The sequence below is a fragment of the Nycticebus coucang genome, chromosome 13 (genome assembly GCF_027406575.1).
Source record: "Nycticebus coucang isolate mNycCou1 chromosome 13, mNycCou1.pri, whole genome shotgun sequence".
NCBI classification, from domain to species: Eukaryota; Metazoa; Chordata; class Mammalia; order Primates; family Lorisidae; genus Nycticebus; species Nycticebus coucang.
The window spans coordinates 61,881,829-61,904,565 of record NC_069792.1 but is presented as its reverse complement, the minus strand read 5'-3'; the positions used below and the strand labels follow the sequence as shown (position 1 = coordinate 61,904,565).

The window sequence follows — 22,737 nt, the reverse complement described above, 5'->3', positions numbered from 1 at the left end:
TAATTATAACCAAGTTTTATTTTAGAGATAACTGGTAATCAGTGGTCTAACAATATCAAACTGATTTTTAAAAACATAATTAACTTTCGGTTTAACATTGCCTATTCCTCCTCCCTTCTTGCCTCTCCATTCAAGAGCTGCCTATCACCCTGTAAGATTTTAGGCTCATAAACTCCTTCCTTCCTTCCCCCAAAGTTTATTCACTAAGCTCTGCCTGCTTTTCATCAACTATAATTCATTATTTTCAGAAAATAATGAATTATAACCAGGTTTCTTATACCATCAATGAATCCCCAACAATAAAAAATAAATAAATAAATAAAATAAAGTTATGTTAAAAATGAAAGAAAAAAGAAAATTTCGTGCCTACGTACAGAAATGAATCCTTTTTTCTTTTTGTTTCCTTGTTGTTGTTGTTGTTGTTTTCTTTTTTATTTCCTTGCTTTTTTTGTTTTTGTTGTTGTTGTTGAGACAGTCCCACCTCTATGCCCTGAGCAAAGTGCAACGGCGTCATATAGCTCACTGCAACCTCAGGGCTGTGGGCATCTTGCTGCCTCAGCCTTTGGAAGCTTCTAGGATTACAGGGGCTCCTTGCAGCACCTGGCTGGATTTTTCATTTTTTTATGAGTTGGGGTCTCACTCTCACTCAGGCAAGTCTCAAACTCCTGAGCTCAAGCAATTCTCCCTTCTCAGCCAACCAAATCCTTGACTTTTCTCTTCTTGTTTTTCTGTCAACACTCTTATCTAGTTATTGCATTTAGAAAATGTTTTATTTCTCAACTTGAATCTAAAAGTAACTCTAGTTATAGCTAATAATCATAAATGATCAAGTCAAGATCTTTTTCTTTGTTTTTACCTACATTTTGAAAATAATTGAAAATGAAGGTAAAAACAAAAAAATAAATAAATAAAGTAAAAATAAAGTAGCATTGTCATCAATCTCAAATGTCCTGGAAATGCTGATAAATACCTTCAAGTGTCTGCATAGTGTCTTTTTACTATCTCATTTTCCTAATTAAATCTATTTAACTGAGGCAGATGATTTTAGATAATTCATTTACAGATATTTTTTAACTCTACCTTTAAAGTTATTTTCTAGAGTATTAGCTCCTACTAATTTTCACTGTAAGTTTAGAGTATTTCAATTCATAATGGGTTTAATCAAAAATGGCATTTTATAAGCTTACCTTGGATTTTAACTATGTGAATCAGTATCTTTGCTCCCATGTGAAAATGCATTCAAATATTCAATGAGCTATTTTTCAAGTGAACATTTAGATGGTAACTCATTGAAAGTTTTCATTTTTGTATTATCCAAGATAGTTAATAATAAAATTATAATTACATATCAAAAAGAAAACATTTTAATTACTACTGGAAACAAATTATTCTTTAAAGGCATTTCAAATATTTTAATCACTAGTTATAAAAATATTTAAGGAGAAATGCAAATCATGCTACCTTAAAAGTTTGGCATTTTATTCAGGTATACCCTTGAATCTCCCAAAGTACCTTTAAAAGTGAAATTGTATTTTAAATATTAAGGGTTATATAAGAATTTATATAACAAGAATGCGTATTTTTTATTAAAATCAACATAATGACCTATAAATAAGTTAGTTGAAAAATATTTTGTAGAATAAATATATTTAATTATTTACAGAAAATATCAAATACCATAGACAGTATGAACAGGAGGTAACTTATAATCCCATCAGTCACTGTTAAAAAAGTAATTATTCCATAAATATAATACCTGATTACATATGTATTGCACATATTGAGAAAAATTTTACAACACTGTGATTTTATATGTAGGTTTATACTTTTATTTTTTCACATAAGCTTTTACTTTTGTAGAGACAGAGTCTCACTTTGTCACCCTCAGTAGAGTGCCATGGCATCACACAGCTCACAGCAACATCCAACTCCTGGGCTTAGGCGATTCTCTTGCCTCAGTCTCCCGAGTAGCTGGGACTACAGGTGCCTGGCACAATGCCTGGCTACTTTTTGTTGCAGTTTGGCCGGGGCTGGGTTTGAACCCTGAACCCTACTGATTGAGCCACAGGTGCCGCCCCACATAAGCTTTTTATATGAACATTTTTCTTATAACATCAAATATTTTCTTTTGGCTAATTTCAAAGATGCCCTTTCAAAGGGTATAAGGTATACTCTTATTTCATAATTTGCCTATTATTCGTCAACAAGATAATTTGTGATTATCATAAACAAGATGACATAAATACCCTTATATTTTTGGTAGAAGCCTTTTCAACGTATTCGGGATTACTCCCTTAGGATATGGTTTTAGAATTAGGATTACGAAGGATAACCTTCATAACTTTATTAAATCCTTCATAAATTTTACTCAGTTGATTTCTGGAGACTTTGTGCCAATTCTTATTCCTACCAGACTTTTATGAAAGCACCCATTCACTGTAAATTTCTCAGATTTCAGTTTTATCACTTACTATTTATCAATTTCATAGGTTAAAAATGTGTTCCTTATTATTTATATGCATTTTTTAACTGTATGTTAATCTGATTTTTTCATGTGTTTTGATCATTTGTATTTGTCTCCTTTGGCCATTTTCCTATACTGTATTTGTATTTTTGTTATTTATCTACAATTGTGTTTTACACAACTTTGTCTACTATATTCCCACAAATGTTTTCATAATATTTAAAATTTTCATCTTTCAGTGGAAGAAATTAGATAGAATGTAATTTCTACATTCAAAGGATTTCTGATAGTTTAAATAATACTTCATAAAGTGTTTAATTTTCATAAGTCAAATAGAATAAATAAACTACTAAAATTAAAATGTCATATCAACAGAATATTACTTTTGTGAGGCTTGGAAACTCTACCTCCGTGTATGTACATATCTACATCTTCCTATGTATCATAGACTGTATCAAAATTATCACAGATAAATAGCTGTAAGTATCTATATATATGTCCTTAATGTCTAAAGCAGCCTCTAACATACAGACATATTCAAATATTTGTTGTATAAATATTTTTCCTAAGAAAACTTTTTAGTAAGATAAAGCACTTTATTTAACTAAACCCAAGTTAGAAGAATTTATTTATTTACTTAATAAACAAAACCCAAAACAAAAGACATATTCTGGAAATATCAGGTATTACCAATGCAATCGGCTAAAGAGAATTTACCATGACCAGGATTTCAAAAGTCAAACTCAAGGTCTATAGATACACTTCAGAATTATTCAACAATCAATACCTCATTTGGATAGAAGGAAACTGTTACTTCATCACTGCCCTCTGCTGGCGGTATTATTTTTCCCTTTAATATTCCCTCCATGCACTGACCCTTTGCTTTACAAAATTACTTCTAATCTGTCTCTATATTTAAACCACATACAGCTAAAAATAGTCTAGCCATCTGGAATTTAATTAGACTTGTAGGAAACCAAGTGTGCTTCAATGCAGAACTCTGCATTGTTTAAAGCACACCCTTCCAGACTACCAGAGTCTGATTCTACCTGATTGTACCTTTCATTGCCTTTGTGCTACTTTGCAAATCAGCAAATTGTAGATAAATAATAACAGAGTAAAATAACTATTGTCTATAGACAGGAAAGTAAATTCTGTCTGGCAGAAGTTCAGTTGACCTCCCCATTCCACTGAGGAAGAAGTGAGTTTGTCCATTTCCAAGTTTATTTCAGTATTACTGATCTATAAATATCTGTTGTTTAAATCAGATTATAACATCTTCCTGGTTCCCTTATTAATGAGTTCAATAAAATCCTTAATACTTGTCCACTTTATATGAAATTCATGATTTTACAATATAAAAAACTATTCCTTAACAGATTGAAGACAGACAACATTTTTCCCCCTACAGAGCAGTTCAGGAATAAAATTATATGGGCCTGAGGACAACAGGACAAAGCCCAAATAGCCAGTCATTCAATTTAGACCATCATATATTTATTTACTACCTATCATGTACTCGTCATGATCCCTCCCCTTAGGAATGCCCACCCTCATGGTGAAGGTTATGACTGCAGTGTAATACAGTCAAAGTGTCATGGTAGTGCTCAATCGGGAAGGAAGTGATGAAGAAAGGTATGAGGAAGAGGAAGAACAAAAGTCACAGGGAGGTAAAAATAAACAAAACAAAAACACCCTCAGTAAAGTATTTAAACTGTTGCATATTAATGGCAACAGACTCTCATTTATCTACAAAACAAAGAAATGGTATAAAAATTATTCCTACATATACTGGACTAAATAAAGGTATGTAAAAGCTGTCTGCAAAATAAAGTTTTTTCTAGAGGGTATAGAACAAGTAGGAGAAGGGGGAGGCAGCAAAGACTGATGTGAACTTCACTAAGTGTTTTGTAAAGCAACTCCTGGGTTGTTCACTAAGGAGTTGTTTACTGGTTGATGGCTTCTACTCCTCTCTTTTGGCCAATATGAAAACTATAAAACAGCCAATTTCAAAATCTGCATAAGATCACAAGGTTAGAGTCATCAGACCTTAAATATAAAAGCTATGAGTTGCAAAATAAAAACTCACTTAGAAGACTTGTATTATTTCTTAAAATATAAAATAATGACAGCTTTTTTTGATCCATGTAAAATATATTTTAAATAAATCATAATAAAACAGTACACATTTTATAATGAAGTTCGCATGTAGATCAATACAATCTAAATACTTCTTGCATACTACTTATTACTGAAGCTACTAATTATTTAGTTTAAATAACAATTTACTTTTATTATATAAACAGCAAAAAAAAAAAAAAAAAGCAAAAATTTTGACCTTGTGTTATAATGAGGGAAATAACTGGTCACCCTTAATGCTCAAGGGATTTCTCACTCTGGCTTCCTTCCAGAACCTGTGACCTTTCAAAGGAAGCAAGCAAAGTAATTTCCTGTTGTTCCTGTGACTGTTCCTGACTCCTAGCATCATAGCTTCCAGGAGACATTTCAAAGAAGAAGGATTCCAAAACTAGGTAAGGATTTACTTCTAACTTTAGAGCCACATACCTATAGGTTTAAAGAGTTAAATTTTGAGGATAAAAATTTAAAGTGGATAGGTATAAATTCAAATGTTGAGGTTAAGGAAGGAAAGGAAAAGACTCAGAGAAAAACAAGTTTTAAATGATTAATATAGGGTTTTATTTCAAACAGAGTCGTTAATACAATTTACATTCCATTTTACAGTATACAATTGACTTCAGGATATAGTATTTAATCTTCACAATAATCACGGTAAGCAGACCAGAATATCTCCATTTTACAACTAAGAAAGTCTGACTTGCTCAAAATAGTACAGTTTACAATAGATGGATATAAGCCTCTTTTATTCCTCTTTTAGTATAATTATTCATACATTCATTCATTCATTCATTCGCCATGGCTGTTATGTGCTTGGTGTGTCACATATCTACATGCAGAAACCTTATAATAAATATTTGTTGTAATAATAAATAATGACTATATTAAAAGAGGAATAAAAATATAAGAATGGTGATCAAATACTGCAAAGATTTAATAAGTTTAAATAAGATAAATCTGAAATTTAATAAAGTTTAATAAAGATAAATAAAGTTTAATAAAGATAAATTTGAGAATCAACTACAACACAAAGTAATATCATGATTTGAAAGCGAAAAAATATTTAAACATATATCTGCTTTCATGAATGTGAAGATTTAAATATGTACCTGTAGTTAAATATGTAAATTCCCTTAATTACTATTCTAGATAGAATTTTACATTTCTTATACTTGAAAATATTGTGTTATTTTAAAATAAAAGATTGAACTGTTTGAAAAAAACTGTAATCAAATGCACATGGCAAATATTTTACACATTTCATCATGTGTGTCTGTCTCTAAATCAAAAACAATAAGATTTAAGTAATTAGTATAAAAATTCTCTATGGCACAAATGCAACATTCTCAAAAGGCTATATCCTGGAAATTATCAGAATCCTTTACAAATTGTTTATATTACAATTAAAAATCACTTTCTTCCAATGTTCCCACAACTAGTTCGTATGGTAAAGAGATCAGTAAACGTACTTTTATGCATAACATCTTTAACATTTGCTCCCCTTTCTGTGCTTGTGATTAAATGTAACATTTTGAAATCCCAAAGTTCTGAGAAAAACATAAATCCTTGTCTCACAGCTGCTGTTTGACTGTGGAAACACATGCATTTTCTTTTCAAGCATCTACCATCAAAACTCCCAAAGGGCTTGGACTGGAGAACACCTGCATCTCTTCATTTAGTTCCAATAACAGAGCCTAAACTCCAAAATTACAAAAATAGACGCTCTGTTCAGCTGTAGTTACATTTTGCCCCTAATTCCCGTGAACAAAAATGCTAGGAGCATGAAATCATTCAGGCAAGCTCTGTCATCAAGAGGATAAGATTTTTGCACCAGAAGCCCAGTGGGAACATGATAGAAAACTGGCAACAATTACAGATAAAGTGCATAGTAAAGTCCTCAGGGAGGAAAGAGGAAATGTAATAAGATAGATGGGTATAATTTTTACACATTTATGCCCAAAGCACAAATGTGAATTGTCTTTAATTGGGGCAATATATAAGCATTCTTACTCATGTGTTCTGTCAAAAATACTAAAAACATAACTTCAAGGCAATTCACTTATTTCTACATTATAAGTAGAACTTTCTGACACAAAAAGACATTCCGTTTAAATTAAAATGTACAAGGTAAAATACTCTCCATTTTTAAAACTCCTTAATAATTCATATCCTAACCAACAAACTCTGAAAGGTGAAATTTTAAAGTGTATCTGTTTGCTGCTATGTTTTAACAAGAAGGAGATCTACCTTCTAATCTAACTGTGAATTTCTAAAGACTAGACTTGTAATTGTGACTTCCCTTTTCAATGACGATGATCAAAAGCTTTCCACATTCAATAAGCAAAATATAAAACTATTTTTAATTTATGACAATCTGGTAAAGTTAAAAACTTCATACTACTGATTTCTGAAACTAATTACACTAGAAAATAAGAAGATTAACATTACATTTGAAGATACTTTAAGGGAACATTTGTTTTAAATTATTTTAAAGTAACATTGTAATCATGTAAGCCTATTTTTCTCATCTTAGGAAAAAATTTATTTTGAGTTCTATATATTAAAAGCAAAAACTACATGTGCATCTGACTTGCACAATAACTACAGCTAAGCAGATACTTTAAAAGATGTCTTTCTTCATTAGTTGTGCACTGAATCAATTAAGTAAAATTTCAGATAAACAAGTATAAAGTTCTCCATGTAGTTCCTTAAACTACTGTAGATATATAAAATATGTAAAACTGTTAAGAGTAGCTCATGTGAAAACACCTATAGTGTCTAGTGGTACATAAGCTCAAGACAAAGAACGACTAGACAGATGTCCACTATACAAATTTCAGAAGTGTACAGGTTGTACTTTGTGCTGTGTGGAGGACTGTGTCAAATTTTGGAATACCATTATAAAGGAGATATTATCAAACATGAAGTGAAACCAATCATTATGGCAATGAATCTTCAGATAAATCATATGGAAAATGACTAAAATAAACTTATGATGTTTAGCCTAGGGCTCAGCTATTCGGTTTAAAAAAAAAGAAAAAAAGGCATCTTTTGTGAAACATCAACCAAATGCAGGGGAAGAAAGTAGAAGAAATTGAGCTACTGCTGACAAACTGACTAAAAGGGAAATAGTACCATTACTCAAAGGAGTAAATAATGATGTATGAAATATAGAAGAAAAATGATACTGAGTTCAGTTTTGCTTTTTTTTTTTTTTGAGACAGAGTCTTACTATGTTGACCTCAGGAGAGTGCCGTGGCATCACAGCTCACGGCAATCTCAAACTATTGGGCTTAAGTGATTCTCTTGCTTTAGCCTCCTGAGCAGCTGAGACCTGCCACAACACCCGGCTATTTTTTGGTTGCAGTTATCATTGTTGTTTAGCTGGCCCGGGCTGGGCTCGAACCCACCAGGTTTGGTGTATGGGGTCAGCGCCCTACTCACTGAGCTATGGGCGCCAAGCTAGTTTTGCTTTTTTAATTATTTTTTTCAACTCCTCCCCTTACCCAACCTGTGTTTAAAAGTTAAGCACCATTAAAATATCCATAGAAGATTATTTAAGAGGTATCTGATATTTGGAGTCTGTATATCAAAAGAAAACAAATGGACAGACAGATATAAAGTTATGGTTGCTTGCTGAAACCAGAAGTATTGATTAGATCATCCATACAGAAAGAAGATCAATAATATCGTCTTGGAAATGACCTGTATTTAAGAAACAAAAGAAACGTGTTTGAGGAAGGGAACAAAGCAAGTAGAACCAAGAAACCACATTGTTCTGGTGTCAAGAATTGTAAAAAGCATGAAGTTTTGCCCCACACAATATCATGAATGCTGTAGAAGACAAGGCTCCTGAAACACAGACTAAGAACTTTATTGCTCATCGCACAGGAAGCAGCATGAACAGCAACATATGTGCATCAGGTCCCTTTCCCCCCACAAGTCTCACAGAGGTGATGGGAGGCAGATGTGTCCAGATGGATACCTGTACATGCAGTGAATTACATAATGGGAAATGAACCTAATAGGAAATGAATCCTATTCAAAGAGCTAAGTGTTTTATAGCAGACAGTAAGCATGTCTTCTGTTTGCTCCAGAGTGAGACACTACATTTACAACATTGTTCGCTATTTAAACATCTTTGAAAAGATAGTCCAGAAAAAAGGACAGTCACTGCCTCCATTCATGAGAAATAGAAAAACATAAAAGATTGTAGAGACTTACCTCTTAACACCTGAAGCCAAGAGAGACTAAGGTTTCAATAGAAAGGATACTATCATAGGATAAATACTAAAGAGGATAAATACTGAATGGGGGAGGGGGGGGAGAAGATAACAAGCATTGTCAGGTATATTTAAGGCTGACATATTATTTCACATCACTTATAAAAGTAACATCAAACCAAAAAATAGACATTACAATTCATTGAACAAAGAATCTACTTTTAATTAGAACAGAGGAAGACCTTGGTGGGTACTTTCTCCAATGGCAGAGATACGAATGAGGAGAAAGAAGAGAAGGAAGAAACACAGGGACAGAAAGGGTAAGGAGACTAACGTGTATTCAGAACTTATTATTTATCTGTCAAATACATTCTTACTTTCACTATCTGTCATAAATGTTCATTCATTCATACAACAAATGACTTCTCAAGAATTCCTTATGTGTCAGGCAATGTTAGGCCCTGGAGATAAAATGATAAGCAACCAGTGGCTAACTCTACCTTCAAGAAACTCACTAGTAGTAAAAACAGACTATATAAATATATGCATCATGTGGGCTATGAGGAATATAGCTGAGGTCCTTAATTAAATTGACTAAGTTTGGAAACAGGGAGGGAGAGACAGAGCAGGGAATGCTTCCTTAAAGAGGTAGTAACTGAGCTAAGATCTTAAGACTGAACTGAAATTAAGCAAGTATAGAAAGGGCAGGGATGGTTGTAAGAATCTCAGACAGAAAAAACAGCGTATGTAAAAGCACAATTACCACCGAAAAACTTAAAATAGGTCAATAAAGCTGGAGCAAGTAGACAGCAAGAGACATGAAAAGGAGACTGCTAACACTGACTTAGAAATTGAAATGATGGTGGCTATGTGTGGTGACTCACATCTATAATCCTAGCACTCTAGATGATCAAGGTGCTGGATTGCTTGAGCTCAGGAATTACAGACCATCCTGAGGCAAAAGCAAGACCCTGTCTCTACTAAAAATAGAAAAACTTAGCAGGACATTGTAGAGGGTGCCTATAGTCCCAGCTACTTGGGAGGCTGAGGCAGGAGGATTACGTAAGCCCAAAAGTCTGAGGTTGCTGTGAGCTTCAATGATACCACGGCACTCTACCCAGGACAACAAAGTGAGACAAAAAAATAAAATAAAATAAAAAAGATCTTCCTAATTGTTAAAAATTAAAAGAGGAAGGTTAACCCTCCCCCCCAAAAAAATTAAAATGATGGCCTAAGCTCTTTTGATACTAAATTGATAGTACTTTGTGACCATTTTCCATTACTAAATAATAGACACTCCAAAATTTATTTAAACATTAACAATATGATAACCAAAGACTCAGCTCTTTATAGTAAGCAGAACCTGCTATAAATCATAGCAAAATACAGCCTATGCTGTGCCTAAATCAGTGTTCATTTGTAAGCAGATAAAATAATTTGCATTAAAGTTCATTTTTACATTGTAAAGTACTGTTTTTATAAGGAATTTTATCAACACCGTTAATATTTCTCAGGAAGTTTAATTCCTAATTCCCATTAAAAAGCTGTACATTCTCTCACATTCAGAAATCACAGTCAAAATACTCTGCCTAACAAAGCTCCTCTCAAAAAATCACTTCCTAATTCACTTCTATATAATATCCATAAAATCCACTGGTCTCTAGTCTTAAACAAATAAGGACACCAATTTGAGAGCATATTCATAATGGCAGCTGTCTTCTACACATTATGCCAGGATCCTCAGAAGCCAGTTAGTATGATCATCATTCAGATTCTATAAACCCAGGGGAAAAGTTCATTAACAAACCTCACCTGGACATCTATTTATTCGTGAAAACACAAAAAAGGATTACACAGGCTTTTCTTTAATTGTTCATTTAAAAAGGTTTAACCACCCAGCATCTTTTTTTCTCCTGAAATATAAGAGAAGATTCCTGTTCAGTCTTATTTACACTTGATTCTTCAAACTCAAAAACAGAAGAAACATAAATGTACTCATTATTTACTTGCTCATTCATTCACTAAAAATTTATAGTTATTAAACAAGAGTACTACATGCAGGGTATGGTTCTAGACACTGGGAATATAGCAGTGACCAAAAAAGACAAAAATTTCTACCCAAATGAAGCATAAAATTCCCCTCACAGGAGAAAAAAATCAGTAATATAAAGCAGTAATACATAAAGTATGGTAGTGTGGTAGATTCTGATAAGCACTAAAGAAAGAAGAATACAAAAATAAGTATGTGTCAGTGTTTGTATGAGAGAGAGAAAGAAAAAGTAGATACAGTGGCTAGGAAGATACTTACTGACAGGATAATAGTTCAATAATCTTGAAAGACTGTTAATAATTTCCTCATTTAAGATTGATTTATTTATGACTTGTCTATAATATCAGTCATACAATATATGCCCAACTTAAATCTTGTTACATGAACATAAGATTAATCAAATATATCTTAAAAAATAGTACCTTAAGAGCTGTCCAAACCTTATCATAAATACCTAAATCATGAATATAAGTAGCAGTTCCAGGCGGACAGAAAACTAAAATTTAAAAATGCCCTAAATAAAGTATGCGAATATAACTTAACTTAAAACACATTACACTGTAGGATTAAAATATACCCAAAGGACTATTTTCAAAGTACTAAATGGATGATCACACTAAAATTTTATACACAAATCCACAAATCCATAAAAATTTTATACACAAATCCATAACTAAACAAAACACTAATCTAGAAGATTAGGTGACTTTCCTTAATAACAAGAAAAAAATGTAAAATTTTACTTTATAAATATCATAGGTGTCAAATTTTCCTTATTCATGTTTACTATATAAAAAGTTAAAAATGCAAATAAAATTTTACGAACCTAGAAATGCATTTAAATTACAAATATAAATATTGTTAGAAAAAATCAACTTATTATTTAAAGAATTTTGACTAATTATATATGTAGCAAAACAAAAAATTAGTAGGAGTCCAACTCAAGAATATTTGGCAGCTTCAAATAAGATTATCTCCTTAGGTTTCAAAACAATGACTGTTTTGGTCATTTTAATAATATCTTAATATGATTTGAAAACAAAAACCACTACATAGGTAATTATATAAAGGAATTTACTAAACACCATATTTAAGGAACATGATTAAATTCGCATTAACAAAGGTATGATGTTTTATTTAACCAACAATCCCTTCTTTCTAAAACAGTCCCATTTTCTTTTTTTATAAAGTTTTATTGAAACACAGTCACATCAATTCATTTAAATATTGTCTGTGGCTATTTTTGTGCTACAATAGCAGAACCAAATAGTTCAGACAGAGGCTATATGATCCCCAAAACCTAAAAGATTACCTGGCCTTCTATTAAAATATCTATTTATCTCTTTAGCTGTGCCTTAAAAGATGAATAAAATCCCTAATTTGGGTCTTGGAGTCATCCTCACATCATTTTTTCTTCACGATTCCATACCCATTCTCACCAAGCTAGTATGTTTTTAATGAGTGTCTCCTGTAGAAGAATGCTGACAGGCATCCTCACACTCATCTTTCAAATACTTATTTCCATTTTCTAATGTGGATGCCATTTAGCTGCAAATGATACTGCAACAAAACTTATCTCCCAATGTTTCTGTATCCTTGCATACTGCTTTAATATTCACCCCCATATAGTGTGTCTAGTTAGTTAATTACAAATCTTTTCATAGTTTATACTTTGAATTTAACAATGCTTAACCTACTTTCAGTAAGCTATAGTATTTGTTGAATAATGTTAATATAGCTATATTCTTAAACCAATTTGAAACTATTCACTGGCCAATTAATTCTAAAGAAAAAATTCAGAACCCTACCTTTAAAACAATCTCTACATTACTATCTTATTGCAATCTCACTGACTGACCACCTTGACTTTACTAACCACATACTGGCTAAGTGAACTCATGGTAGATATTGGTCTTTATCCTTATCATACCTTTACTTTACCCCCAGTCTTTATTGATCCTTCTAGTATTTCCTCTCAACATGAGAGGTATTATGGCTCTGCTATTAGGGTATTAAAAAAAACTGAAGTAGATTCTAGGCAAGGTTCTACCAGAAAAAATAAAGCTACAAAAATTAAGACCATGACCTCTTAGGTTATTTCTCAGTTTCAACACCAAAATAGTTTTCTTTCTACAAAACAACAGAAGGCCCAAACACCTAATTTAATGTAACAAAAACAAACTGTGGGTCATGAAGTGCTACTATCCCAAGAAAATATGTATTATATGATATGCAATATTTTAAAACTCAGTTGAACTTTATAGATACAAATCTGAGGTTAAAACGTTATACATACAGCTAAATTCTCACATAAAATAAAGTCATTATTGTTTATAAAAAGATTTCCATTATCAAAAATTACACAAAAATATTTCACTTGAATTCTGAAAAAGCACAATTGTAGGGACTATCCCAATAAATACAAATCACTATAAAAGAAAAAAATGCTCAATTTTGAAAGCCTTTCTGGAGAAGAAAATGCAAAATAATAGAATAATGATACGTTTATACTTACCAGAACTGTGGCAGTAGTCCATATATTGTGGAACTTGAATTGTGAAGGCTATCAAATCTGGAGCCAAGAGAGATTCCGGCTTTCTACTCTCATTGAGCCACTTGGTGCTATGAAGGTCTTTAGTGTCAGAAGGACCCTGAAGCAAAGGAATCAACTTCTCTTTTGCACTCTCCCCTAAACAGAAACATTTATAAATAGCAACAAAATTTACTAAATAAAAATAGGAATATCTTGAGGATGTTTGAGTTTAAAATATAACATGATAATAAAACATTTTAGTTTTATTTGGTAATTAATTGTACATTTAGCTACAAGAAGTCTGATGCCTTACAATTGATTTTTAATATTTTGCTAAAGAATGTAGAAAATTTATAAAAGGAAACAACTTGAACACATTGTCTTTTAAAAATTCAATGGAATCTGTGCCTTTATAGGTTTATCCAGAAATTTAGTTTTTGCTAAAAAAAAAAAAAAAAATTATAGTTTTTAAAAACTTATAAAATAAAATATTGGTAGGAAGGTGAATTTAATTATAACCCTAAATTTAAAACAATGAGATTTTCTGTGTAATTCTGTTACTTTAACAACATTTTAATTTTTCTGTCATCTGTATCTATACCTTCTAACTCCCCCAAAAGGTATAAGAATAAATATCCTTTTCATTTTTCTCCCTTATAATCATTCTTAAAACTATGTAAAGTTTTTCTCCTTCCATAAAATTTTGTATTTAAGTCAAGAAGCATCATCCTGGCACAATTAAAAAAATTCTTTTAAAGTAAAAATTTAAAACCTCTGATTCATAGGAACAATGAGTAAATTCTTGTTTCAGTAACGCTCCTTGTAAAATGCAAGGCCAATTCTCCTATACAGGCAATAAAGTTTTACATGGTCCAGCTGCACATACCTGGGGCTTTGGCACAAATTTTTATTGATCCCATGGTCCCAGAGGCACATTTGACCAATGATGTGCTGTAGTACTTCAATTCAACATTCTGGATTGAGCCCTCAAGAGTTGGCAGGGGATTCTTAGATTTCACACCTAATAAAAGAAAACTGCAAATGTACTAGCCGATTGAATTTAAATAATTTTTATACTCCTTCACCAAGGCATTTAAACTTAATTATACTTTAATTATCTACCTCAGATGTTCTTACAGTATTTGTGTTAGGTTTCATAGTTCAGTGTTTAGGAGGTGAAAGCATGCAATTTTAAAATAAAAGGACTGAACTCTTATAACTATATTAAGTAGTCAGCTCTTGATTAGTCAAGCTGACAAAAATCACAGTAAATGCACAGGTTCTGTTTAAAAACCAAGAGATAGTTTAAAAATCATTTTTAGATTTAGAATACAGAGTAAGATTTTTCTTTTGGAAATAAATTAAATTTCATTTAGACAAAGATATTTAAGCAGAAAACTACCTGAATAAACAAACTCCCCAAAATATCGTCATCAAGTGGCGTGAAGAGATAAAAACAAAATACAGGTTGAGTATCCCTTACCTAAAATATTTGGGACCAGAAGTATTTTGAATTTTGGATTACTTTGGATTTTGCAATATCTGTATTATATTCTTACCAGTGGAGCATCCCTAATCTGAAAATCAAAATACTCTATGCTCCAAGGAGTATTTCCTTTGAGCATCATGTTGGCAATCAGAAAGTTTCAAATTTTAGAGCATTGGGATTTCAAATTTTCAGATTAGTGATACTCAAATTGTAGCTCAAAACAGCTCCTAAGTTAAATTTCAATAGCTTATAAACAAAACAGACATGCTGTATGTAGATAAAATTGAGCAAAGAGATTTTTATCAGTTAAGAAAAAAGTAAGGCTCAGCACCTGTAGCTCAAGCAGCTAAGGTGCCAGCCACATACACCAGAGCTGCCGGGTTCGAATCCAGCCCGGGCCTGCCAAATGACAATGACAACTACAACCAAAAAAATAGCCGGGTGTTGTGGTGGGTGCCCGTAGTCCCAGCTACTTTGGAGGCTGAGAATTGCTCAATAGAATCGCTTGAGCCCAGGAGTTGGAGGTTGCTATGAGCAGTGATGCCATGGCACTCTACCCATGGTGACCGCTTGAGGCTCTGTCTCAAAAAAAAAAAAAAAAAAAAAGAAAGTTAACAATTTTAACCTGTACTATTTGCAGAAGGATATAAAATAATTACCATAAATAAGTGGTTGGGAATTTTCTTTTTTTTTTGAGACAAAGTCTTGCTCTATCTCCTTGACAAGGATGTCATGGCCTCAGCTTTGCTCAAAGCAACGTCAGACTCTTGGGTTCAAGCAATCTTCCTGTTTCAGCCTCCGTAGCTGGGACTACAAGCACATGCCACTAAAATGGGCTACTTTCTCTATTTTTTGTAAATACAGGGTCTTGCTCTTATTAAGGATGGTCTCAAACTCCTAACTTCAAGTGATCGTCACCCCTCAGCCTCTTACAGTTCTAGAACTACAGACTTGAGCCACTGGGAAAATTTCATTTAAAAGGAAGAACCTCATTTTGGTCCTGAAGGGTAGATGACATTATAAAAGAAGAAAAGCCTTAAGAACATTATACTTAGCCCAGGAGCAAGACCCCATTTCTACTAAAAATAGAAAAATCAGCCAGGCATTGTGGCTGGTGCCTGTAGTCTCAGCTACTTGGGAGGCTGAGACAAGAGAACTGCTTGAGCCCAAGAGTTTAAGGTTGCTGTGAACTGAGGCCACAGCACTCTACCCAGGGCAACAAAGTGAGACTGTTTCAAAAAAAGAAAAGAAAAAAAAAGAACATTATATTGACAGTACTGACAACCACTATGACAACAATTATGATGATGATGAAGAACTGCTCTAATCAATTAACATTTACTGAAGACTCAGCATGTGTTATACATAATATTTCATTTAATCCTTACCACAGGCTTATTATACAGATATTCTAATTATTCCCATTTTATAGAAGAAGATACAATGGATTAGAAAGCTAACTCATTTTTGTCCAAAGTACCTCAGTTACTAAGTGAAATAGCTAAAGTATTAAACACAATCTGATCCCATCACGGATGACTTACCACTCTTTCTGCCTTTATTCATGAGCATCAGCCAACATAATTTCTTTTCTTTTCCTCATTCCGCATTTTGTTAAAATTTATCCTATCTTTCATATTTGAAGCTTCTTTAACTATGTATGAATAATTAAGACTACAGACTTTTTATGATAGATGTGTTAAACATTAATTTCCATCTTTAATGTGTTCAAGAAGAACCATAACTTCTCAAAGAAATTTTGAGTTATCTCGAGCTGTGGCCCAGAAAGCTACAATTTAACTGACACATTAAATGATTTCAAATGGTTAGACTAGGATATTGCCCTGAGAAATACCATGTACTATACTAACCTATAACTTCAGAAGGAGCTGTTAACTTGCTAATTTCAATTTAGTCTTTATGTAATTCTATATTCATTGTTAGTTATTTTCCAATATTTGCCACCTATGTTTCCATTTGAAGAGATATTCATTATCCTCAGAGGAGAAATTCTGAAAACCAGGGTCTATGGGAGATTTCAAGGAGTCTATGAAACATATAAAATGGTATCACAATAATATGTTATTTATATATTTTTCTAAGGCACTTCTATCAGATTCTGAAAACCTGTGTCTCAAAAAACTTTAGTATCTCTGAAAATAAAATGATGCCAACAATACTAATATAATCATCCCAGAAAGAGCAGTACTAGTTATCACAGCACCTAACATTCACTGAACATTTACTGAGTTCCTTGCATTATGCCTGCTTTAGTTATCACACTCAAAAAAACCCTGAAGTAGCTACTACTATCTCTATTTTTCTATTTTACAAGTAGGAAAATAAAGATTTTGGGCAGTGCCTGTGGCTCAAAGGATTAGGACGCCAGCCCCATATACCAGAGGTGGTAGGTTCAAACCCAGCCCCAGCTTTAAAAAAAAAAAAAAAAACTGCAAAAAGAAATAAAAGATTTTGCTAAAGGCTCAGGCTGTAAAGTGGTAAATCCTGGGTCATATTTCTTATAAGAAAAGATACTAAACTTCCTTACCTATGTAACATCTTTTGTGGTTGCAAGTAATTATAATCAGTGAATAACTTACTCTGCTGCAATCACTGCATTAAATGATGAGAAGAATATAGAACTTAATAATAACCTCTCCTGGCCCTGAAGCCCCATAGTTAAGACTCTCACCAGTACCAAATTTTCAAAAAAAAGATAGGAAACATATATAGCTATTAGCAAGATCTATTAACTAAAAGATTCTTTCAAGAGTTGCTAATGGGTTCAGAACCAAAACAACTAGATTAGTTTCTTGTATATTCAAAAGCAAAAGAATCTGAATGGGCCAAATTATTTTACAGTACTGCTTCTTTTAGAGTTTCCAGCTTTGTATACTACCTTGAATCATAAATAATAAGTCTTTGTTAATATCTCATGCATGTTATGTATGACTCATCAGGAGTTGCCTGAAATCTCTTCTAATAAGAATTTTATGTACCTTTATATAAAAAATTGGTATAGACTAATATTATTAAGAATTTAGAGTTAAATTTTTACAACCATTCTCTTTCTCAGGGTTTTGTTTGTTTGCTTGTTCTTGTTTTGCGACACGGTGCCATAATAGCTCACTGCAACCTGAATCTTTTGGGCTCAAGCAAGTCTCTACCTTCATTAAGCCTCTTAAGTACCTGAGACTAAGGCACGCTCTACCAACCCCAGCTATTTCTTCTATTTTTTGTAGACTTGGGTCTCAATCTTGCTCAGGCTGGTCTTGAACTTCTGGCTTCAAGTGATCCTCCCACCTCGGCCTCCCACTAGGATTACAGGCATGAGTGACTACACCCAGACATTTCTCATATATACACGGTACTATCAATAAAATAATCTAACAATCCTTACCAAACTTTGTAATACAATTAAATATAATGCAATGCTATTTCCTCTCTTTTCAGTACATTTCTATAAAATATCAACTCATTACAATATTCTTAATTATCTCACACTTTGGAACATATTGAGAGAAGACTTAGGTTTCTGTCACTTTGAGAATCTAAAATAAGTTATGTACTATGTGAAACGTTAATCAAACAACACAAAGAGCTAATAATTACTTCAAGAATAAGTTTTATATGAGAAAAAATTTCATACCAGCACGTTATAATTCATAACCTGTAAGGTCATAATATGTTCCTACTGAATATAGACTTAAGCAAAAATTGATATAAAATTATATTCAAGGATTTAGAATAGTGGTTCTCAACCTTCCTAATGCTGCGGCCCTTTAATTCAGTTCCTGTGGGTGGCGACCCACAGGTTAAGAACCACTGATTTAGAAGAAAGAAAGATTCAAGATACAAACAGTGAGTGTTGGCCCTAAAAGCTTAATTCTCTGTGGCAGGCAGAATAATAAGCCATTGAAGATGTCCATATTCTAAACCCTAAGACCTGTGACTATGTTATATTACAAGGCTCAGAAAAATTAAGATTCCTAAACTAAATTCACCTTGAAATAGGGAAACACTCCTGGATGATTCAGATGAACTCAATGTAATCAGAAGAATCCTTAAAAACAGAAGAAGTAGGCAGAAAGGAAGAATCAGATAAAGAGATGTGATGTCAGAAGCACTATCATACTATGCATTGTTGCTACGCGACAGAAGCCATGGGCCAAAGGCTGCAGGAGGCCTCTATATTCTGGAAAAGGAAAGGGATTCGCTCCTAGGACATCCAAAATAGAGCCCTACTGACACCTTGATTTCGTGTGAGACCCATTTCAGTCTTCTAAAATCTTAAGAAAATAAATTTGTGTTGTTTTAAGGCTCTTAGTTTATGGTAATTTGTTACAGCAGAAATAGACAACTAAAATAGCCACATATCCAATGAGAAGTGTGTATGTACTACCTTGATATTTCTTCCCACCACAGAAGAATTGGCTTTTAGCACCAGCACTAATCGTATTGCAATAAAGCATACTATATAGAAAATTAGAGGCATTTATCTAGGAATGAGCAAAAAATTGATTATTTCTAAATATTAGTGATGGTGATAGAGGGCCAGTATACTGCCCTTTTGTTACATGTCTTGCAAAACTATAATTTAATGAAATAAAATCCACAATATTCAAGCAGCCAAGATCCATAATAGCCAGAAAATAATAAAAATTCAGAAGGTGTACCAATAATAAAGTTTTCTGAAAGAGAAGGAGGTAAATTCCTCAAAATATTCATTAAAGAGATAGCTATCGTGGCACAGTTACTGAAGAACACTAAACAACACAAAGTAACAACAGCAAAGAGCTTCTAAGTATTTGTTATTATAGTAAAAAGTAAACATTATCCTTTCAGGTAAAGAATAAAGGGAGAAAGTAAAATGTGCAGAATACTTATCACTTAAAAAGGAAGTGTAATTCTATAGAAGAATGGCTGGCTAAGACAAGAACAAATGAAATAGGTACACCAAGAAAGCCATTTAGTTAGCAGATAAAGAGTGCAAATAACTCCAAGAAGACAAATGAATGAGACAGCACACTTAAAAAGAGGTTATTTCATTATTCTTGTTGGTGATAATAATTTTGTTTTTAAAATCAAAAAGCAGAGATAGGCTTCAATAAGGTGGGCTCACATCTATAATCTCTCAGGAGTTTGGCAGGCCAAGGCAAGAGGATCACTTGAGACCAGGAATTCAAGACCAGCATAGGCAACAAGCAAGACCCCATATCTACAAAAAATAAAAACTTCATAATTGCTAAATCATGGGAGAAGCCCAAGTGCCCATCGACCCACGAATGGATTAATAAATTGTGGTATATGTACACCAAGGAATATTATGCAGCCTTAAAGAAAGATGGAAACTTTACCTCTTTCATATTTACATGGATGGAGCTGGAATATATTCTTCTTAGCAAAGTATCTCAAGAATGGAAGAAAAAATATCCAGTGTACTCAGCCCTACTATGAAACTAATTTATAGCTTTCATATGAAAACTATAATCCAATTACAGTCTAAGAATATGGGAAAAGGGGAGAGGAAGGGAGGGGAGGGGGGAAGATGGGTGGAAGGAGGGGAATTGGTGGGACCACACCTATGGTGCATCTTACAAGGGTACATGTGAAACTTACTAAATGTAGAATATAAATGTTTTAACACACATTAAAATAAGTAAATAAATAAATAAATGAAAACTAAAAGAAATTACCCAGGCCCTGGATAGGTGTGGTGGCTCATGCCTATAATCCTACCACTCTGGGAGGCCAAGGGAGGTGGACTGCCTGAACTCACAGGTTTGAGACCAGCCTGAGCCAGAGGAAGACCTCATCTCTAAAAATAGAGGCCTTGTGGTGGGTGCCTATAGTCCCAGCTACTTGGGAAGCTGAAGCAAGACAATCACTTAAGTCCAAGAGTTTGAGGTTGCTATGAGCTGTGATGGCACAGCACTCTACTGAGGGTGACAAAGTGAGACTCTGTCTCAAAAAATAAAAAAGAAAGAAAGAAAAGAAATTAGCCAGGTCTGGTGACACATGCCTATAGTCTCAGATACTCAGGAGGCTGAGGTATAGGGGGATCACTGAGCCCAAAAGTTTGAGAATGCATTGAGCTATGACCACGCCACTATATTCCAGTGTGGGTGACAGAGCAAGACTTTATATCAAAAAAAATTTTTTAATTAAAAAATAAGGCATATATAGGGACATTCTAGGGTTGAGTTAAACCAAAATATCTAAGTAAAAATCACTCAATATTTTCAGCAAAACATAAAATATCACTATTGAACTATAACAAAGTAAATAGCATGAAATATCTCAAAAGTACAACTCATAATTAAATGACAGAAATGAACTTTAAACAGTCACAAAAAAACACATGAACTAGTTTATAGCAAGAGCTTACTTTTCATTATTCTACTCCCCACCTATACCTCAGAAATAACTATCCATATTGCTATATTGTGCATTGCTATCACCAGCAAAAAGAGTCAACAAGCATTTAATGACCAATATTTATCTACAGATCAGTTTCTCTGATCCTTTTTTTAAACATCAGCAATGGCAAATAAATACAAAGATATTTGTACCAGAATGTTTATCCAAGTGCCCATTGATCCACGAATGGATTAATAAATTGTGGTATATGTACACCATAGAATATTATGCAGCCTTAAAGAAAGATGGAGACTTTACCTCTTTCATGTTTACATGGATGGAGCTAGAACATATTCTTCTTAGTAAAGTATCTCAAGAATAGAAGAAAAAGTATCCAATGTACTGAGCCCTACTATGAAACTAATTTATGGCTTTCACATGAAAGCTATAACCCAGTTATAACCTAAGAATAGGGGGAAGGGGAAAGGGAGCGGAGGGAGGGAGGATGACGAGCAGAGGGAAGGTGATTGGTGGGATTAAACTTGCAGTGCATCTTACAAGGGTACATGTGAAACTTAGTAAATGTAGAATATAAATGTCTTAACACAGTAACTAAGAAAATGCCAGGAAGGCTATGTTAACCAGTGTCATGAAAATGTGTCAAACGGTCTATAAAACCAGTGTATGGTGCCCCATGATCACAATAATGTACACAGCTATGATTTAATAATTTAAAAAATGGCAAATAAATATTTGACAAGTAGATTCAACTTCACAGTGATAGAACAATTTTTAAAATGCCTTGATTTAAATCAATACCTTCTGCCATGTTGCTTATTACGTAATTCTTAGTTTTATTTTGTATAAAATAAAAACAAAGTTAGCTTCTAACTCCAAAATTATGTGAATCACAGTCTTTGCACTAAATGTCTCTATTATGCTAACAACATACATTCTTGGAAAACTTGAAAAAGATACACATTTTTGGAATTAATCTCACTGACAACACCAAATGCTGGGGAGGATATGGAGCAACAGGAACTCTCATTAACCACAGGTTGGAATGTAAAACAGTACAGACGCTTTGGAAGACAGTTCAACACTTCCTTATAAAATTAAATATCCTCTTACCATACAATCTAGGAGCCATGCTCTTTGGTATTTACCCAAAGAATGTAAACTTTACATCCACTAGAAAACATGCCAACAAGTATTTATAGCAACTCCATCCATGACTGCCAAAACACACAAACAACTAAAATTTCCCTTTGTAGGTAAATGGATAAACTTTGGTACATCCAGATAATGGAATATTTGTGCTAAAAAGAAATGAGCTATAAAGGCATGGAAGAAACATAAGGACATATTACTAAGTGAAGGAGCCAGTCTGAAAAGCTATATACTATATGATTCTCTTTATATGTTACTCTGGAAAAGGCAAACTACAGAAACTGTAAAACATCAGTGGTTGCCAGGATTGGG

General features: G+C 33.1%; 1 protein-coding gene across 10 annotated transcripts in view; it reads right to left on the bottom strand.

The window, feature by feature from the left end:
- Window positions 1–22,737, bottom strand: part of VPS13B (vacuolar protein sorting 13 homolog B) — a 980,186-nt gene that overhangs the window by 649,509 nt on the left and 307,940 nt on the right. For 9 of the 10 annotated variants that reach the window (XM_053558614.1, XM_053558617.1, XM_053558615.1 and 6 more), the window contains 2 exons: window positions 14,293–14,427; window positions 13,389–13,562 (listed from right to left, as the gene is read on the bottom strand). In XM_053558614.1, the coding sequence (XP_053414589.1) occupies window positions 13,389–13,562; window positions 14,293–14,427 (309 nt within the window). Of the gene's footprint in view, window positions 1–10,382; window positions 10,737–13,388; window positions 13,563–14,292; window positions 14,428–22,737 lie in introns of those variants that run through there. The other variant, XM_053558620.1, reaches the window with a different exon arrangement.